This window comes from Indicator indicator, chromosome 18 (assembly GCF_027791375.1).
Source record: "Indicator indicator isolate 239-I01 chromosome 18, UM_Iind_1.1, whole genome shotgun sequence".
Taxonomy (NCBI): Eukaryota; Metazoa; Chordata; class Aves; order Piciformes; family Indicatoridae; genus Indicator; species Indicator indicator.
The window spans coordinates 12,480,269-12,500,984 of NC_072027.1; the positions used below are offsets into that span (position 1 = coordinate 12,480,269).

The 20,716-nt window shown below is 43.6% G+C and overlaps 1 protein-coding gene across 1 annotated transcript in view; it reads left to right on the plus strand.

The window, feature by feature from the left end:
* Positions 1-20,716, plus strand: part of FBXW11 (F-box and WD repeat domain containing 11) — a 69,604-nt gene that overhangs the window by 22,477 nt on the left and 26,411 nt on the right. The window contains exons 2-3 of the mRNA XM_054388907.1: positions 16,769-16,831; positions 18,433-18,658. Coding sequence (XP_054244882.1) covers positions 16,769-16,831; positions 18,433-18,658 — 289 coding nt within the window. The remainder of the gene's footprint in view (positions 1-16,768; positions 16,832-18,432; positions 18,659-20,716) is intronic.

Genomic DNA, 20,716 nt, shown 5'->3' on the forward strand with positions numbered 1-20,716 from the left:
TTTTTTTTAACACTGAGATCATTGTATCCAACTTCTAAAACTCTGCTTAGTTTTTTGTTGCTTATGTAGACCTTCCCCTTCAACATTCTGGGCTTTTTCCTATACCTTTCCATTTATTACCCTTACAGTTTCCAGAGTAGCTCTTTCTATGTAATGTTCTCTTCTTCCTTTTGCATTCACATGTGGCATTTGTAGCTTGGAAGCTTAAATGGAGCACCCATTCACTACAGGAGCAATAAACTTCACTTCTAGATCTTCCAGTGTGAGAAGTCAACTTCTTCCACTAGAGGCCAGATTTTGATATTCATACAGTGGTTTTCTCAGTCTTGAAGCTACCCTGAGTCCTCCCAGTTCATTCTCCCAGCAGTCTGTGGGCTTGTGATAGTGCAGTTTGCTTTGCCTGTCCTTTGCCCTTGACTACTGCAGAGTGAGATGTCTAACTCTATAGATTTTCCTTGGCCTGCATTTTCATTCTTAAACCATGTATCCTCGTAATGGATAAGCAGCAGGAAGGTGACATTTCCTTTCTGCCAGTGTCATTCTTGCTTATAGATTAAAACAGGAGAGTATAGATTGATTTTTCTGTAGCTGTCTGCACAAATATGTGGTCATAAAATCCATTAGAATTGGCCAGTTCATAGTTTATTGCTGTTCAGAAGTATTTAGTGCTTACCAGTGGCAAGTGGAGTTCTGGAGCATTAGGGTTTGAATATTTATCCCTTGCAATAGCATTCCATGCAAAGGAAATGATTTATTAGCAGTGGGGAATCACAGCTGAGCTGAGGCCCAAAGAAGGAAGTATATCTGTTTATTGATATGATTTAGCATTAACTTGCTTCAGCTTCTGTTTGTTATTCTTTACTAACTTTGAGCTTCTGTTGGTTGATGTTTCTATTCAGATGCTAGAAGGAAGTAAGGCAATGGAGACTAGAGTTGGAAAAAATAGTATGTGAAGACTTCAGAATTTTGGTTTAATGACATGAAAACTTCATCTGTTGTTCTCAGTACAAATTCAGACCCGGACGTGATGCAGTGTTCTTAAGATGCCACTGAGTGCAGGAGTTGCATTCTGCTAAAACCTTTTCCTATGGTGCGTGAAATCACAAATGGGTGGGTGATAAATAGCCTGGTGCTGTGTAGTCTTCACCCTTTTGAAAATGTTACTCTTCTATGCAGCTGTTCAAATGAGTTGTCATAACCAGACAACTGCTTTACTTCTTCTCTTAGGTTTGAAGTAATTTACAAATACTTCTTTGACATGTTTTCTGGTTTTCTGCCTCAAAACAGTGGGGTTGTTACAGTTTCTTTTTGGAAGCACTCCAGCAGGTCCATTAAAAAGAAATACATATTTGATTCTTTTTTGTTATAGGAACAGAGTGTTCTCTGCAATATCTGAAGTATTTGGGCTTCTTCTATTTCAAACACATTTCTTTGAGGCAGAAAGCTTTAAAACTAAGCTTAGTAGTGTAGAAGTAATTAAAGGTACCCATGCAGTAAGGCCTGCTGCCATGTTGTGCAGTGAATGGTTTGAATTGCCCAGTCTGCAAATCTGGCCTAAAAATGGCCACTTTCCCCTGTGTTCAGCAGCAGCAGGACTTTTTACTGCTCTTGCTTCTGGCTAACCCTGGAGTCTCCTCTCAAAGTTAAGAGCAGCTTGGATTTTGTTTTCAGCAGTTTTTCATAATGTCTTGTGTTTTGTTACTGTTTTAGTTTGTAGTCTCTGTGTGTGTGTAGTGTGTAGACTCTGAGGACTGATGTGACAGCTCAGCTCAGTGTTACTTGCATGTAGTTTTGTATCCTGGGCTGCATCAAAAGCAGTGTGAGCAGCAGGATGAGGCAAGGATTCTGCCCTTCTGCTCTGGTGAAACCTCACCTGGAGCACGGCACCTGGTACTGGTGCCCCCAGGTTAAGAGGGACATGGAACTGTCAGAGTGGGTCCAGATGAGGCTATGAGGATGATCAGAGGGCTGAAGAACCTTCCCTATGAAGACAGGCTGGGGCTTTTGAGCCTGGAGAAAAGAAGGCTCCAGGGAGACTTTAGTGCAGCCTTCCAGTACCTGAAGGGGGCCACAAGAAAGCTAGGGAGGGGCTTCTTGCAAGGGCTTGTAGTGATAGGATGAGGGGCAGTGGATTAAAGCTTGAGGAGGGGAAGTTTAGGCCGGAGATTAGGGAGAAATTCTTTACAGTGAAGGTGGTGAGGCACTGGAAAAGGTGGCCCAGGGAGGTCATGGATGCCCCCTCCCTGGAAGTGTTTAAGGCCAGGTTGGATGAGGCCTTGAGTAACCTAGGTCTAGTGGGAGGTGTCCCTGCCTATAGCAGGGGAGTTGAAACTAGATGATCTTTAAGGTCCCTTCCAACCTAAACCATTCCATGAATCTATATTGCAAACATTTTGTAAAGGGTAATATTGCATTTTATTTCCCCCTTGCTTGTTCTCAGACATCCTGGTGGTCTCCTCCAGACCACACTTTGGTATCTCAGTGTATTTCCTGTCATGGAACACCTAATACTGGGGCTGGTGTTCTGGCTGCAGTCCCAGGAGAGCCAGGCCAGGGCTTTGGCTGCAGTCTCCTGCAGTGCCATCAGCTTGTGGTGCTTCCTGCTGGTGTGGCCATGGCTTGTTTTTAAGTCTAGACACCAGTAAGATAAGATGTAAAATGCAGGGGTTGTTGTTTTCCTAAGCATGATTTATTATCTGAAGGAAAGTGTTACGATAAGCACTTTTTGCAGTCATCCTTTGTGTGTCTGAGTGCTTTGAGTTTTATGACTTTAATAATTAACTAATCCTGTTTGTTCTTAGCGAGGAGAGGAGACCTTCTCTGTATTGGGTCAATTCATATGGTTTATATTTAAGTAGGAGAGAGTGGTTCCTTAGAGTAGATAACATTAAACTTCAGCCAATGAGCTTGTATTGATCCATGAATCAAGCTCTTCCTCTTGAGTTTCCTTTAGCTGAGGAAGTGTGTTCCCTGATGGCAGGAGAGTAGCAAATGGAGTAAATCTCCTTTTTTTTTTTTTTTTTTTTTTCCTCGCCCCCCCCCCCTTCCCCAGACACAACATACACCACTCACTGAGGGCTGCTCATGGCTTCTTCTGGGTTGTGTTAAGCGTGCAGCAAATGGTGACTCTGGGCTGGGAGCTGAAAGGCAGCCTGCAAAACCACTCTGTATGTTGGTCATCTGCAGTGGCCTCTCCAGGGTGGGGCTGTTTGGTCCTGCCAACCACTGACCTTTCTGTTTGTGGGTAGAGGGTTTTGCTGGTATAAACAGCTCAGTACATATGAATGCTTTTTTTAGGCTTTGTTTTCAGCAGTTTTGAGAGAGCACTAAGGGTTAGACACTGGAGCAGAGGAGGTTCCGTGTAAACATAAGGCAAAACTTTTTCACTGTGAGGGTAACAGAGCTCTGAAGCAGGCTGCCCAGAAGAGGTTGTGGAGTCTCCTTCTCTGGAGACATTCAAAACCCAACTGGGTGTGTTCCTGTGTAACCTGCCCTAAGTGATCCTGCTCTGGCAGGGAGACTGAACTCGATCCTTTGAGGTCCCTTCCAGTCCCTCACATTCTGTGATTCTGTGACTTTGTGACTGCATCCCCCAGCTGCAAGTTTGCTGTGACTCCTTTCAGCAGTCTGTCTCTCTTTCTTCTCCACTTATTTCCCTTGTGGCTGTTGGTGGGCAGTTCTCTTACCTTTCTTTTCTTCAGAAGTTGCTAGTATTCAACAGTTTGTAATTTACTGAATCTTTATGATAGTGATAAGGAGGAAGTGGTGATATGACTTCCTCTTGAGATATTTCACTAAGCTGCTGGCTGCTGCAGGAGGGACTGCTGAATGTAGAGTAAGTAACATGAGCTTAGAGATCCGGTCCTTGTCCCTTTGGGAGATTCACTAGCTTGCCTTGTGCTAGTGTTTCTCTCTTGTACCATTAGAGATGACATTCTGTTGTCTCTGACTGGGAAGGATCTGTCCCCAGGGCAGCAAGTCCATTTCTTCATGATGGATTCATGTATCAACACATGATACTAGATCATGCCTCAGGAAATCCAGAGCCATTGCTAACACCTGCAGTAATTTCAAACATCAATTTATGTTCTCATCAAAGCTAATGCAATCACTGCCCCGTGCAGCAGCTTACCACCTTTTCATTTACACCCCTGCAAGATGGTGTGCTGTAATGTAGAGTAAATCACAGATTAAAAATAATCTTCCAAAAAGAGGAACTTGAGACACTGGGCAACTGCTCCTCCCATTCTCAGATCCTGTTCTCTACAGCCTTCCAGTGACATGCTTTTTGTATATTAATCAGCTGTCTCTTGAAGTTGCAGAGAGAGAAGTGGTGCTGGCCTTACAGGAGACATCCATTATGGAAATCATGTGAAGTCTAAATGATGCAATTGCACGTTCCTCTTAATACCTAGATCAGATCTGCACTCACATGCAGTGTGTTGGGCTAACCCCAGGCAAAGCTGAGTGGGGATTTGAAGAAATGATTGGGGTTTGGTTTTTTTTTTTTCCATCTTGTATTACTGTGAAGGGTTCTTTCTTTAGCTGAAGTTAGTCTGCATCTGTCTTTGAGATAAGGTTTTCTCCTGGTTGCTTGGATATCAGTAATTACAGAAAGATGCTGAAATTGTATATAAGCAAAAGATTGTGTTTCAGACAATTAATGAGTGATTAGGTCTTCCTGAACGGGTAGGATGGATTGATACTGTTTCCTGAATTGCCAAATTGGGAATCATGAGTTACCAAACATCTTTGGAGCAAAAAGCTGGACTTACAGAAGCAGAGGTTTCTTTCTTGGAGTAGCTGGCTGGTTTCAGGCTTCAGTTTTATTGAGTATTTCATTCATAGATTCATGGAATAATTTAGGTTGGAAGGGGCCTTAAAGATCATCTAGTTCCAACTCCCTGCCATGGGCAGGAACACCTCCTGCTAGACCAAGGTCTCATCCAACCTGGCCTTGAACATCTCCAGGGAGGGGGCATCTGCAATCTCCCTGGGAAACCTGTTCCAGTGTTTTACCACTCTCACTGTAAAGAATTTCTTTCTAATCTCCAGTCTAAATCTCCCCTCTTCCAGCTCAACCATTGCTGCTGGTTCTAGCACTGTAAGTCTTTGTAAAAAGTCCCTCCCCAGCTTTCTTGTTGGCTCCCTTCAGATACTGGAAGGCTGTTCTAAGGTCTCCCTGGAGCCTTCTCCAGGCTTTCCAGTACCTGAAGGGGACCTACAAGAAAGCTGGGGAAGGATTTGTGGTGGCTACTTCCAGATAAAATACATAGGCATGCTTGGAGGAATGCAGTAAGTGTTTAATGAAAGCTTATAGCTGCTTTTGGTTCCCCAGCCCTAATCTATTAGTATTTAATGGCCATGAATTTATTGCTGTGGACTTGCAGTTGTTTGGAGTTGCTTATTTTCAATTGCTCTGCAGTTGTGTGTGCTTTGGTGTGTGTGGTGTTTGTGTTTATTGGTCAGCCACTGTTCTCAAGCTGGATGTACCTGTCTGCTGCTTCTCTTCCTTCTGCTCCATGGTATTGTTTTCCTCCAGGGTTAAGGGGCTGAAGATCTCAAAGAGATCTGAGGGGAAGACAAAGGTAATAAGCACCACTGCATGTGTTAAGCAGTAGTGGATATGAGGAAAGAAAAAAAAAAATCAGATTCTGAAAAAAAATGGTTTAATGATCTGGATGTGTCTGTATTTCTGATGACCATTAGTGGCCTCTTCTTTATACTGGTTTTTAAGACTCCTTGGTGTTGACTGTTGTGCCTCTCTGCTGGCCAGCACCTTGAGGTAACTAAATTTGGACAAAGCTGCTTTCACATGGAACTAGCAGCAGAGATCTGAACCTAAATTTCCTCTGGGAATCTAGGAATAACCCTTGAAGTATTTTTAACTTTGCAGCAGGCAGCCAAGTTGCAAATGTAGTTAAACTTAACACAGGCTAATTTCTTTTTGATGAACCTGAAGTCATCTAATTAACTGGCTCAGCCTGAAATTTGCTTGTGAGGTGTTACTTATCCTGCCTTCAATCTGAAATACCAGTAACAGGCTTGCTCATTGTGTAGGGAAATCTCGTGGGGTTTGCCCTGTTTCCCCCTGAACATAATGCAGAGCAAAATGGGTACCTCAGAGCTTTTGTACCCAGTGTTGTCCAACATGAAGTGTAATTTAAAATCCATGGACCTGGTGTCCACACAGTGCTAGCACTTCTGGAAGTGATGCTCTGTTTGAGCTCCTTGGCTGGCAGGAGGTGTGTGTAAGCTGGTTTAGGCTTTCAAACACCAGTGCTAATGTAGAAATTGGGTATTGATTGTAGGGATGTGTCAGGGAGCTCTAAAATGGCTTGGCTGCTTGTGGAGTCCTTGAAGTCAGCTGCTGTTTGCCTGCTTAAATTCCTCAGTTGAAGTGGTTCTGATGGATGTGCTAATTTGAGCAGTCAGCAGTGAAATGCAACTTTCTAAATAGTTTGTTTTCCTTTTACAAGTTATATAAATGAAGAGATAAGTGAATCTGAAGAGCTTTCTTTGCATCTGCTCTGGAAGGAAGAAAAGTTAGTATATTCTTGAGACAGTGTTTTTCCCTCAAGTTTTCATTTGCGATGGTTTTTTAGACAGGAAATAAAAGCTAAAGGGGCTCTTTACATGCTTTGAGACAGTTTACAACATAGTAAACACTACTTTGTTTCCATCAGACTAAAAAAAACCCCAACTTGAGCTATCAAATCCCTTAACTCCCTAACAATGCAGTTATTTAGGGTAGCTTTTGGTATAGTTGTAGATGCAAATGGTCTGAACATTTAAATATGTAGCATGGGACAAGTGATGCAGTGGAAGCACTGCAAAGCTGGTGCATTTAGTTCAGTAGTTTCAACGAGTTCACTGTGTGGGAAACAAAATTCCTGCTTTCCTTGGAGTCTTAAACTTGCAGTGAAAAAAAAGTGTAACAGGTTCACAGATTGCAGTGGGTTGGAAGGGACTCTAATAAAAGTCATCTTGTCCAACCCTCCTACAGTCAGCAGGGACACCTCCAACTAGATCGGGCTGCTTAGGGCCACATCAAGTCTGATGGTGAATTTCTCCAGGGACTGGGCATCAACCACATCCCTGGGCAGGCTACTCTAGTATTTCACCACCCTCGTTGTGAAGAACTTCTTTGTAATGTCCAACCTAAATCTCCCCTGCTCCAGTTGCCCCTTGCCATATCACCACAGGCCCTTCTGAACAGTCCTCCAGCCTTCCTGTAGGCCCTTTCAGATACTGAAATGTAGCTGTAAGGTCTCCATGGAGCCTTCTCTTCTGCAGGCTTCATGATGGATTGAGGTTAGAAGCACAAATAGATTCCACTAAATACATTTATTTGGAAAATTAATTAGATGAACTATTAACATATTGTTAGTGCAAAATCAATAGTAGTAATTGTAGCTGAGAATTTAAGGTAACTTCTTTTGTCTTTATTTAATTGGGAGCCCAGTGCCTGGCTTCTAGTGTCTGTGTGTCTTTCCATAGGCAATTTGGTATAGCCATACTTCTGCTGTAAGTATTTTAAAATTATTATTTGCAGGCAGAAAGGATTTCCTTTGGAATATTCATACTCTAGACTTGTGGTTAACTCAGAATCATTTTAGGAAGGTGATTGCAGCCATTTGCAGTGGTATCAGTGATAGGCCTGATGGCTTGTTTAATACAGTATTTAAGTATTGATTTTTCTTGCCTTGGACAAGCCTGTGGATTACTGATGTACTTGCACAGAGAATCACAGAGTTCTAGGGGTTGGAAAGGGACCTCCAGAGATTGTGTACAACCCTCCCTGCAAAGCAGGACCACGTAAGGCTGGTCACACTGGAACGTGTCCAGGTGGCTTTTGAAGATGTCTAGGCAAGGAGACTCCACAACAGCTCTCAGCAGCCTGCTCCAGGGCTCACAGTGAAGAATCTTTTTCATGTTGAGATGGAATTTTCTGTGGCTGAGTTTACATCCATTGCCCCTTGTGCTGTCTCTGGGTATCACTGAAAAGACATTGGTTCTGTCCTTCTGACAGCCACCCTTCAGATGTTTGCAGACACTGACAGGGGTCCCCTCTCAGCCTTTTCTTCTCCAGACTAAACAGCCCCAGGTCTCTCAGTCCTTCCTCATAAGAGAGATGCTTAACTATCCAGTATTATTTACCCAGAAACACTGAGTGACCATAGAGTTAAGGGCATGAATGGAGACAGCTCTAAGACAAGCAACACTTGTAAGCTGAAGGTGTAATTATACCTCCTGTTGGGCTGGGAAAGGGCTGCTGAGTCCAACTGGAAAATAAAGCCAGTTTTCAGCTGGAGTAAAACAAGATCAGTAAGCCTCAGGTTGGGCATTGCAGCAAGACTCCCTGGCTGCTCCTGACTCCTGAGTGTTCTTGCACAATCTCAGATTTTACTGTTGTTATTGATTCAAATTTGTTCAACTACCAGCTTGAGCTGAGCAATGGAAAATGTTATAGCAAGGCTTAACATAGCCCTCAAACCTTGCCTAGCTGAATTTAAAACTGAGTTTGCTGTGTTTTTCATTAGCCCATTCTGCATAAAACTGGTACTTTCTGTTTTGAGGGTCAGGTGTAGAGAAAGTGATTTTATGTATTTGGGGGTCAACATATTTATTTTCAGCAAAATAGTTTGCATGATGTGCAAGTTTTGCAAGCCTTCGTGGTTGGATACTCAGAATGGTGCAGGGATGAGTCATCAAATTGCTACAATTACACAATTCAGTACTCATTGGCCTTGTAAATACCAAATACTAATACAGGATGGATTCAGGCAGGTTTGGAATATTGACTCTTTATTCCAGACACTTAGAAATTAAATGAGAGCTTGGTGTCTTTGAAACAGCTACCCAAGCACAAATCCAGGCTGGATGAGGAGTGGCTCAAGAGCAGTCTTGAGAAGGACTTGGGACTGTCAGTTGATAAAGTCACCATGAGCCAGCAATGGTCGTTGGCAGCCCAGAAGGCAGCTGTGTGCTGGGCTGCATCAAAAGCAGCATTAGCAGCAGGACAGGAAGGAGATTCTGCCCCTCTCTTTTGGTGACACCCCACCTGGAGCACTGCATCCATTTCTGGTGCCCCCAGCACAAAAGGGATGCCCTTGTAAAATGTCCCTCCCCAGCTTTCTTGCAGGCTCCCTTCAGGTACTGGAAGGCCACTATTAGGTTTGCCCACAGCCTTCTCTTTTACAGGCTGAACAAGCCCAGCTCCCTCAGCCTGTCCTTGTAGTGGGTGCTCCAGCCCCTCTATCATCTTGGTGGCCTTCCTCTGGACCCATTCCATCAGGTCCATGTCCTTCCTGTGTTGAGGGCTCCAGACCTGGATGTAGTACTCTAGGTGAGGTCTTAACCAGAGTAAAGTCATTCCTTCATGAACACAAAAATAAGTCCCTTGAGAAAAGTAGGAAGTCCAGCCCCTGGCCAAATGACTTTCCTGACAGTTTCTGAAAGTACTTGATGGTAGATGGACTCAACCTATGGTGCCCTGTCACTATAAAAGCAAAGATCTAAGGTTCACCAAGTTGAACTTAATTTAGGTTTGGGTAGTCTTGTGAGAAGCAGGAAGTTTAACTCCATGATCTTCGTAGATCCCTTCCAGCTTGAGATATTCAGCAATTCTGTCTTGAAAGTTAACTTGAAAATGTCTATATTTGACATCTGTACTAGTAACTGCTTGTTTCAGCTTAAATTAAACTACTTATGCAAGCACAAACTAAGCTCAATCCACTTAATTTCTTGCCTAGCTAACTCTTCTCCCAGTTACCAGGTTTTATTTTAGTGCAGTTATTGCTGGAAACTCAAGCAAAAATACACTTGAAATACTAAAAGAGTTCACCAAGATGCAACAGCTGAAGGCAAAATTAGAAAAAAAAAAAACCCTGATACTGAAAATAAGGCACCATTTTTGTTTGGCTTCTGACTAAGCACCCAAAAGTTTACAGGACGACAGGGTAAATTCAGTACCAGCAGCCAGTTATCCAGTTTGTGTTTCGAGTAGCTAAAAACAAATCCTGTGGTCTGACCACAAGTTGTAGGTGGGATGTTTTTAAGACACCTAACGTTTTACATGCCTGGTTTGACACCTCTCATAGAGTTTGGGTTGGAAGCGACCTTAAAGATCATCTAGTTTCAGTGTCCTGCTGTGGGCAAGGACACCTTCCTCTAGACCAGGTCGCTCAAGGCCCCATCCAACCTCTCCTTGAATGCCTTCTATGATTATCTCACTAATATATTTATTTATTTAAAAAAAGCATATTTTATCTTGCTACATAATTAATGAAGTATTTGAAGGAACCATTTTCTCTGGGCAACCTGAGTGAGAGTGAACCCCCAGTTGGAGATCTGTCTATGGTGGTGCTGTCTGTGAAGCCAAACATTCTTTTACTGAGCAGTTTTGAATATCTCTCTCTCTCCATGCCTTTGTATGCTTTGATTTGGGCATCCTTAATGTCATTCCTCCCTTTATAGCCTATGGCTATGCTTCAGAAGGCATTTTTTGAAGGGATGACTCCTTGCTGTTGGTTGGCATAAGCACAGTCTTGTCAGTGTCCTATTTCTGACCAGGCATTTGTAAGCACTGTAGTAGTTCTGCATTTCCTCGCAGACTCGTATGTACAGATTTTGAAGGCTGTGATGAGTAAAGGATTTGTCTGGACAAGAATAGCCTCTGGGGGGATCTCATCAATGCTGATCAATACTTCAAGGGTGGGTGTCAGGAGGATGGGACCAGGCTCTGTTCAGTGGTGCCCAGTGACAGGACAAGGGGCAACAGGCACAAACTTGAACATACAAAGTTACATTTAAACATGAGGACAAACTTTAATTTAAGGGTGCTGGAGCCTTGGAGCAGGCTGCCCAGAGAGGTGTTGGGAGTCTCCATCTCTGGAGACCTTCAAAGTCTTCCTGGATGTGTTCCTGTGTGACCTTTTTTAGGTGAACCTGCCTCAGTAGGGGGGTTGGACTTGATCTCCAGAGGTCCCTTCCAACACCTACCATTTTGTGATACTGTGTGATTCTTGCTGTGAGAAGTTGATTCATACCCTGTGCAGTTTATTAGTAGTTCTACAACTCCATTTAGCTTGCACTTCAGTATATTTTTGAATCTCTCAGTATCTAAATGAAGAAAAATCCTCTGCTGTCCCTGATCAAGTATCAAGATGTTGTTAATAAACTTTGTTGAACAGGATTAGAAGGTGGTGCCCATTCCATCCTAAAGAGAGGCTTGCATTGATTTGCAAAAACTTTAAACCATTTGAGATTTTTCTGGCTATATTAGAAGCAGGAAGCCCTGAGGGACACAGGCTTAGGGCTTGGAGATGGTGAAGATGGTTCCCCAGCTTTCCTCCTTACTGCTGTGGTCCAGTTGTCACATAGGACGGTGGATTCCTCTCCTCCTCTGGGTGAATGTGTAATTAATACCTTCAACAGCCCTTGTGCTGGCAGAGCTGGTTTCAGAAAGCAATTTAAGTATCCAGAGCATGAGCTTCATCTACTGGGTTTGACTCCAAGATACCCAAGTAGGTATTAGTTATTCTTTTTCATTTCTTTAATGTCAAAGTCAGCTGTAGATGTGATTTGTTCGATGAGGTCAGAGCCTGTTGAGCAGCACTGTTCAGATTAGTTTTCCTTATTTTGTAATTTTAACTCAAATTTCCTGCTACTTTTGCTAGTGAGTGGGAATTCTATCCAAAATTAGGTTTTTAAAGGCTTAGTTGATCTTTAACTCAAATCAGAATTGCTGGTGTAGTCTCAAGGGTAGTGGGAAAGAGAAATTCTTGCTTTCTATCACTTTCCCTTTTATTACTGCCAAAAACAGTCATTGAAGACTGCTGGTTTTTGCAAGTTAACACAGGTATTTTCTAGCTTTGTCCATCCATCCTTTGTATCCTGCACATCCATTCTTTGGTAGGGAAACCTTTCTCATCAAAGAAACTTAGCAATGTTGTCTGCTTGGCTACTCTGCAACTTGCATGTCTTGTCCCAGTTCCCAGGACTATTGCCATCACCTCTGTAATTGCTCTCTGGATACTGGAACTAAAACTGGCGTAAGGAAGAAAGCTACACTGTGCTGTTTCTCCTCAGAGACAATTAAGTGACTAAAGGCACTCCCAAGTCCTGGAGCATGGTGGAAACTCTGCCTATAACAGAAATCTGGGTGGCACATAGAGGTTTGGTAGGTTTCTACTAGAAAAGCTGTAGCTTTTTTGGTGTATCTCCTGAAGGAGATGAGCCTTGCAGGCTGAGTGCCATTCATCTGCAGAAAAACTTGTGTGCTTTTCCCCCTAATGTCATACAGGTGTGGAACTGTGATGCTTGAAATGTCAGTTTTCAGTGCTACCAGATAGCTAGGGATCTTCAGTGAAACTCTGCTTTATGAAGTTTTAAAACAACTACCATTTTTTTTTGTCTTTGGGGATGTTTCCTGGTTGTTTTTCTATTGGAAGCTTTTCATGATCTCCAAAGGAAATGAGCTTTCTGTGATTATTCTTTTCAGTACCTCCTTCTCCCCAAGTAACTTTTGAGCCTCTTTGCCATGTTCATCTGCATCTCGTAGAAATCCTGAAGACTCGTGTTATTGTGGAGCAGAAAGACTAAAGAAAGCCTGAAGTGAGGTGAGGGATATGGGATGCAGATCTTGAGGAAACAAGCTTTTAAAATCCTGCAGCTTGTCGAGCAGTCTGTAAACTGTGCTGCCATTGCTGGCTTTGCTGTTAGGATAAAGACAGAGCTTTTCTCAGTGTAGCTTACTCATTCGGTTATAACAACTAAAAGGCAGTGAAAAACATCTCTGCTTAGACTCATTGTTATCACTTTGCTGCTGCCATTCCCAGTAGGGGATGGAGAATGCCTGTTCCAGGCTAATTAGGGAATGACAGCTGGTTGGAAATGATCTTTCTACTTTTGCAAGAGCTGTGAGCAACTTAACAAGAATTTCTGGGGAAAAAAATGGACTTAGAAGATTAATTTGTACAATTTAGAAGTTAAACTTCCACTCTGAGAAGCTGCTAGGCTCTTGTGGTTGTGGGGATAAAAAGTCAAGCCTGTGTCTTCCAGGGTCTGCAGCTGCAGGTCAGTTGTATTGCAGGGGCTCATGGCCTTGCTAGAGAAGCTGAAGAGAGAAGTCATCATTTGCACCAGGTTTTGGTGCTGTTCAGCAGCAGAACTGCAGGGCAATGGAGTGAATTCCCAGTTAATGCCACTTGAAAACTGTTTGGGAAACCTGCTGTTGTGGTTTAACCCCAGTCAGCAGCTAGGCCCCATTCAGCAACTTGCTTGCTCCCCTTCACTGTGATGGGGGAGAATCGGAAGAGTAAAAGCGAGAAGCCTTGTAGATTGTGATAGAGACAGCAGGTAAAGCAAAAGCCATGCAGAGGAGCAAAGCAAACCAAGGAATTCCTTCCCTGCTTCCCATGGGCAGGCAGGTGTTCAGCCATCCCCAGGAAAGCAGGGCTTCATCATGTGTAATGGTGACTTGGGAGGACAAATTCCAGCACTTCCAACACCCCTCTTCCTTCTGCCTCAGTGATTTACGTGCTGAGCATGCTGTCATGTGGTTTGGGACATCTTTTTGGTTACTTGGGGTCAGCTGTCCTGGCTGCAGCCCCTCTTAACTTCTGCACCCCCAGTCTACTGTCTGGTGAGCTGAGATACAGAAAACGCCTTGACTTTGTGTAAGCCCTGCTTAGCAATGAGGAAAACTGAATTATCAACCTTGTTTCCAGCACAAATCCAAACCACATCCCCATGCCAGGTATTATGGCGAAAACAAGCTCAATCTCAGCCAAAAGCAGCACACCCACAGAGGTGACCAGAACAGGAGCTTTATGACGAGGGTGGGTGTGGTAAACAGCAAGGTACAGGTTGAGAAAAGGGAGCAGCACACCAAAGGGGAGAGTTGAACTTGTAGATTTCTATCTTTCTTCTTGCACAAGAGCTGGAGGCCTTCCTGAGCAAGGGCTGGTGACTCCAGCTGCTTGGAATTCTGAAATTCTTCTTTTGCCAAGTACTGTGGATGTGCAGGAGAAATCAGAGCTGTCTAATTGCTTCTTCCAGACAACAGGACAGGATCCACCTGGTCATCTTTTCGTCTTCAGTCAGTGCTTTAGAAACACAGAGGCGGTGTTAGGATGTTTGTGATCTAGGGAATTGCACCCAAAAAGAAGTTTTTAGGACAGAAGTAGACTGAAATTTCTAGGGAGGGAAGATATAATAGGGAAAACAAGCTGTGTATAAGGGCACAGAACTGTTATAATGAGTTCAGAGGAGGGCCACAAGGAAGATCCAAGGGCTAGAGCACCTCCTCTATGAGGACAGGCTGAGGGAGCTGGGCTTGTTCAGCCTAGAGAAGGCTGGGGGGACCTTAGAGCTGCTTTCCAATACTAAAGGGATCCTGCAGGAAGGCTGGAGAGGGACTTTTTGTAAGGGTGTCCAGCAGCAGGACAGGGGGGGATGGTTTGAAGCTGAGGGAGAGCAGGTTTAGACTGCATTTTAGGAAGAAGTTCTTTAGTTCAGCAGTGGTGAGACTCTGAAACAGGTTGCCCAGAGTGGTTGTGGATGCCCCCTCCCTGGTGGTGTTGAAGGCCCAGTCTTCTCGAGGTTTCCCTGCAGGCTGCAGGGGGGTTGGACAAGAGAGGGTCCCATTCAACCCAATGCAATCTGTGATTTTAGGAGACAGTTCTTAATTTGCAACCCAGAGAAAGTTAGCAGTGATCTCTGAGGTGTTTCCCAACAAAGGAGCAGAAGAAAGCAATGGCAGAGTCTTGCAGTGACCTCCTGAAGGAAAGCTAAGTTGGGACTAATCTCGTATCATGTGGGATTTCTGCTAAGTATGCTGCCTCAAGTCATCCAGGCCTGATGTTTTCAATGAGAGCTCCTGTTCCTTGCTTCTTACCTACAGGATTGATGCCTGTATTTAGTCTTCAGCTGCAAAAGATGAGGTGTTCCATACTCATTTAAGGGCATACTAATTGAAAACACTGTTAACCAACATGTAATCACTGTAATTAGTATTTCTACACACTCAATTTTAAAATAAAATTAAACTGAAAAAAATCCACTGCATAGTTCCCTGGGGTCATGTTTGCTTTTGTAGTTGAACTGGTGTGGGTGGGCCAGTTGGTTACTGGTAAGTCCATGGCTGGTTTGTGCTCCCTCTTGTGGCACCAGGCAGTGGGAGAGCATCGTTGACACATGGTTTGCCCATCACTGGTGGGGGGTTATGGACACAATGTAGTTATGAATAATTGGAGTGGCCCCCAGGAGACCATAATTTAGAAGATGTGGAACGTGTGGTTGGCTTTTCCAGTGTCCTGTGTATGTCTAGAAACACTGAAATGTATCTGTGGGGTAACACAAAACCTTGCCTGTCTTTGTCCAGGTTTGGGTTCTTCACTAGCCATCCCCTGGCCTTGTATTTGTCATTGTCATGTGCATCACAGCTAGGTAGATTTAATTTTTTTCATCACCCAATGGACACAGTTTTTGTAATGGAATCTTTCATCCATGTGATGCATGATTTTTTCTTACCTAACTGGAAGGCAGAAGAGGGTTCAAAGTAAATTTCAGACACAGGAGTGAAGGAAGGCTTGACTAGAGGGATAACACTATCAGTTTATCATGTTTTCTGATTTCCTGGTCCAACCTCTAGGGAAGAAGGAGGAGATCAAGCAGTGAATGCTTTTGAGGTGGAACTGCCTTTTGAGTGAGGGTGGATGCAGCTGTTAAGGGGTTAATCCATAATCTGTGATGGCAGGAGTACAAGAATGGTGTGACTTATTCCATCATGTGTCTTACTTGAGAGCGTTGTTCCTCTTTTTGCTGAGACAGCTCGTAGAGGGGAAGGAGGCTGAAATGCACACAGACAGTGTTTTAGGACGTTCAGGCAGTTAGCTGGTGTCTCCTGGGTGTGAATAATGGGGAGGACAGGGTTGGTGGGAAGCTATGTGAGTAGTTCCTGCCTAGGTGTGGAGTACCAGTGAACAGGTAGAAATAGCTGGTGGTTGTGCTATGGACAGCAAAGGGGAGCAGGTCATTAAAAAGAGAAGAGGAGTGAAAGGCTTTCAAAACCTCAGGTAAGAAACATTTGCAGCTGATTGTTGTTAGAAATTCTTACATCTCTGGTTCTCAAACAAAAGGGAAGAAAAGAATTAGGGAGGAGCAGTTATGGTGTTGGGAGAGCAGGGTAATTAAGTCAGAGTGAAGCAATACAGTGACTTCCAAGGGTTCTAGGACACAGGCTGTGGCAGTGAGTTACAGAGGTGTTCTGCAGAGAAGGGTCCCTCCTTGTGGTGAGCTAGAGCTGGAAAAGAAAGTCCCATTCTGTTGCATGTGAGTAGTGTGTAGCAATTTTTATTTTCTTTTCCCAACTAGATGTATGCAATTTGACTTTGGCAGAAAGTGCTACTTGGTTACTTTGACAGGTTTAATTACTTTGGCTTGAATAGGATGAAAATGAATTTATTTCCCAGTGAGAAAAGTGTTGAAAGGCTGCATGAAAACCTGTCAAAGGAAATTGAAGAGGGGTTGGGGAGTTATCTTTACAGTAAATGGAATTGATAAACATGTCAGTTAAAAGGAGAATTTATTTATAATACCCAGGTTTTGTGGCCAGACTTCTTTGATAATTCTGTTCACTGGGAAAATGAATTTTAGCTGTTCAATTGATTTGTTTTTTCATAATGCTTGTAGAGCAAGGATTTGCCACGGAATAAAAAAATCAAAGTCATAATTCTTCCTTTTATTCCCCCCCTACTCCCAGAACACGTCAGTAATGGAGGATCAGAATGAAGATGAGTCTCCAAAGAAAAATACCCTATGGCAGGTAGGACTTCATGTTCCTGTAGATTTGGTGTGGTTTTAGATGTTTCTGCTTTCGGGAAGCCAAATCTTGCATCTGCATAATCATCCCTGTGTGTAGTTGACTGTATCACGCTAAAATTAGCTTAGCCTTCAAGTGAAGGCTGATGCTGATGAATAATAGTTGAGAAATTACAAGATCTTCTCAGATTTTATAGTCTGTGCTGACCTTGAAAGGACAATTCTGCATCAGAGGATACTTGGGAATACAGCTCAACCTTTCTGAGCATGGCTCTGTGATTGAAAAGGCAAAATTCAGCAACTTGCCATGGCAAGGAGTTGCAACTAATTTGCTTTGAAGAAGTTCAGGAATATTTCAGAGAGCTGACAGTTGTTCCCCAGTTGTTCCTGTTGGTCTCCTGAAGGGCTCAGCAGAGCCTGGCATCAAACTTTGATTCTATTTACTAATTAGCAGTATATCCTGAGGTGGTCTTCTTCTATCATCTTTATTTCTAACTAAAGGTCCCCGGATTTTAATGATCTTTTTATGTGGATGTCCCAAACTTTGTCAGGAATTGTTTTTCAAAACCAAAACAAGCCCTTGATGTTGTGTAATTCTCAGTTTTCAATTACAGACAAGTAGCTCAACACTTATGTGAGGGGGCTTCAGTTTTGGTGTTAATTAGAGCATTAAGACCCAAGTTTGGTAGGTCTCTAAATCTGTATTGTTTGAACTGCTGGAACCTGGGGCAGTCATTAGTGGAGGCAGAGTGCAACATGGAGAAGAAAACACTGGTTTAATCTGGAAAAGTTTGTCCTACAAGGAATTCAGGTCATAGAATCATAGAATCCTTTGGGGGTTGGAAGTGACCCCCAAAGGTCATCTAGTTCCAACCCCTGCCCTGCAGTCATCAGGGATATCCTCCACTAGATCAGGTTGTTCAGAGCCTTGTCCAGCCTGACCTTGAATATCTCCAGGGATGGGGCCTGGGCAAGCTGTTGCAGTGTTCCACCACCCTCATGGTACAGAACTTTTCCCTAACATTCAATCTAAATCTGCTCTTCTCTAATTTCAAATCATTGCCCCTGGTTCTATCACTGCAGACCTTTGTAAGCAGTCTCTCTGCAGCCTTCTTGTAGATTCCCTTGGGGTACTGGAAGGCTGCTATTAGGTGTCCCTGGAGCCTTCTCTTCTCTGGGCTGAACAACCCCAAACTCCCTCAGCCTGTCCTCATAGCAGGGGTGCTCCAGCCCCTGATCATCTTTGTGACCCACTCCATCAGGTCCATGTTCTTCCTGTGTTGAGGGCTCCAGAGCTGGATGCAGTACTCCAGGTGAGTAAACTCAGGGCAGAGTAATGTTCCTTGCTGTTTAAATCATAAGAGACGTAAGGGAGTTCAAATCTTTCAGTGTAAGAACTAATGTAATTATGCACAAAGTCCTCTAATTGATCTTTATGTATGGGAGATGCAATTTGTATGGCATGACTCACAGCTCTAAGAATGTGTTTTGAAATGTTTTGTTGATTATTTCTTTGCATCTTCTTACATTCTTCCTTGTCACACTTCTTACAAAGCAGTTCCTTGTGTTGCTCTCAAACACTGACAACTCCCTTTCTCCTCCCAGATAAGTAATGGAACCTCATCCGTGATTGTCTCCAGAAAAAGACCATCGGAAGGGAACTACGAAAAGGAAAAAGACTTGTGTATTAAATATTTTGACCAGTGGTCTGAATCAGATCAAGTGGAATTTGTGGAACACCTTATTTCACGAATGTGTCACTATCAGCATGGACATATTAACTCTTACTTGAAGCCCATGTTACAACGGGACTTCATCACTGCGCTACCAGGTAACCAATACTGATTTTACAAGAGGTGCTTGTGTTTATAGATTCATAGAATGGTTTTGGTTGGCAGAGACCTTGAAGATCATCCAGTTCCAATCCCCTGCCATGGGCAGGGACACCTACCACTAGACCAGGTTGCTCAAGGCCTCATCCAGCTTGACTTTGAACACTTCTAGGATTGGGGCATCCACAGCCTCCCTGGGCAGCCTGTTGCAGTGTCTCGCCACCCTCAGTGGAAAGAATTTCTTTCTCATCTCCAGTCTGACTCTCCCCTTGCCCTGTCACTACAAGCCCTTGTAAAAAAATCCCTCCTCAGCTCTCCTGCAGCCTTCTTCAGGTACTGGAAGGCCACTCTTCAGGTGTCCCTGGAGCCTTCATTACTCCAGGCTGAACAGCCCCAATTCTGTCAGCCTGTTCTTTTTGTTGTTTGATACTTTGGGTGTATGGAAACCTTTTAGAAAATCTTCAGAGCTAATTTGTCTCTTATAAATAAAGTGGTGCTTCCTAATCAACAGGAGGGTAGCTGCAGTCATTCCCTTCTGTGATTAATTGAATTGGCCACTGGATGCCAGTGTTGTTCCATGCAAAAGCAGTTTGAGTAGCATATCCTGAAGGGTAGTTTGTGTTAAAATTGGAACCAAGTTGTCACAAAAGTATCTCTGCAAGCTCTGGTCTAAATTCCTTCTTCATACCACCCCCTAGGTGTAGAAAATACTCCAGAGGTGTTTTCATTTAGGAAATCTTTATTATAGTTTAGTTTTGTTTGAAGTTTCCCAAAACTTAAATCAAAAGTTGCTTGCTGGATTCATGGAATGGCTTGGGTTGGAAAGGACCATAATGATCAGCTAGTTCCAACCCCTGCCATGGGGGTCCAACACTTCCCGCTAGAGCAGGTTGCTCAAGACCTCATCCAGCCTGGCCTTGAGCACTTCCAGGAAGGAGGTATCTATGACCTCCCTGAGCAACCTGTTCCGGTGTCTCACCACCCTCACTGTCAAGAATTTCTTCCTAATCTCCAGTCTAAATCTGCCCTCTTCCAGCTCAAAGCCATTGCCCCTCATCCTGTTGCTACAAGCCCTTGTACAGAGTCCTTCCCCAGCTTTCCTGTAGCCCCCTTCAGGTACTGGATGGCTGCTATAAGGTCTCCCTGGAGACTTGTCTTCTCCAGACTGAACATACCTAGTATCTCTTGTTTGTCCTACATAGAACCTCCAGCTTCCTGCTTACTTGGAAATATTTTTCCATTGATTTCTGGAAGGAATTGTGTCCTTGGGTTTTTGCTACTGGGGAGAAATGAGTCATTCGATTCTTTGAAAGTTAAATGGACATTGTTTCCTGAGTGGGAAATAAGCATGAACTGAGTGGCTGAAATGTTTAGTTTGCCACTGATACAATAGCACAGACTCACACCTGCAGTGGGTGAGTAGTCTGCAGGTGTTTTCAAGAATGCCAAGACACAACATGAACGCTGAGAGCAGATGAGGAGGCGAAACAAATCATGAAAGGAATTGGAAAATGGTCATTTTTTGAGCATGGGGGACCACTGAAGTAAAGTTCCTTTAAAGATTGGTTATGTTACAAGCTCTGAAGCATTTGTAGACCTGGGTGTTCTTAGATGGGTCTTCTGTGTGGTGGACTTCACTGGTATCTGGGACAGAGTGGTGCTTGGATGTTATGGGTGGCTGGTCTCACAAAACCTTGAGGAATTCCACTTTTGGAGGTGAAGGGGAGAATTTTGGCTCATCTGTCAAGCATGGTTGAAATGAACTAAGTAGTTGGAGGGTAATGAAGAGCACAGAGTAGGAGATTGGAAGTGATACAGAATTTCAGATGTATTGTCTTAAAAACCAGGCCTAAAACATGAGAGAAGACTGTGAATGGGAGGGAGTGTTCCTTTACCCTGCACCTAAGTTGAGCTTTTCTGGCCATGCACCTAAAGTGTGCTCCTCATTTGGAGTGGAGAGCTGGCTCCTTCAGGGAGTGGGGGTGTTTCTTCCAGCTTGTTTTCAAAGTACTGGATGTTGATTTCTCTGGCATTAACTAAAAAGTGAAGTGGCCAGT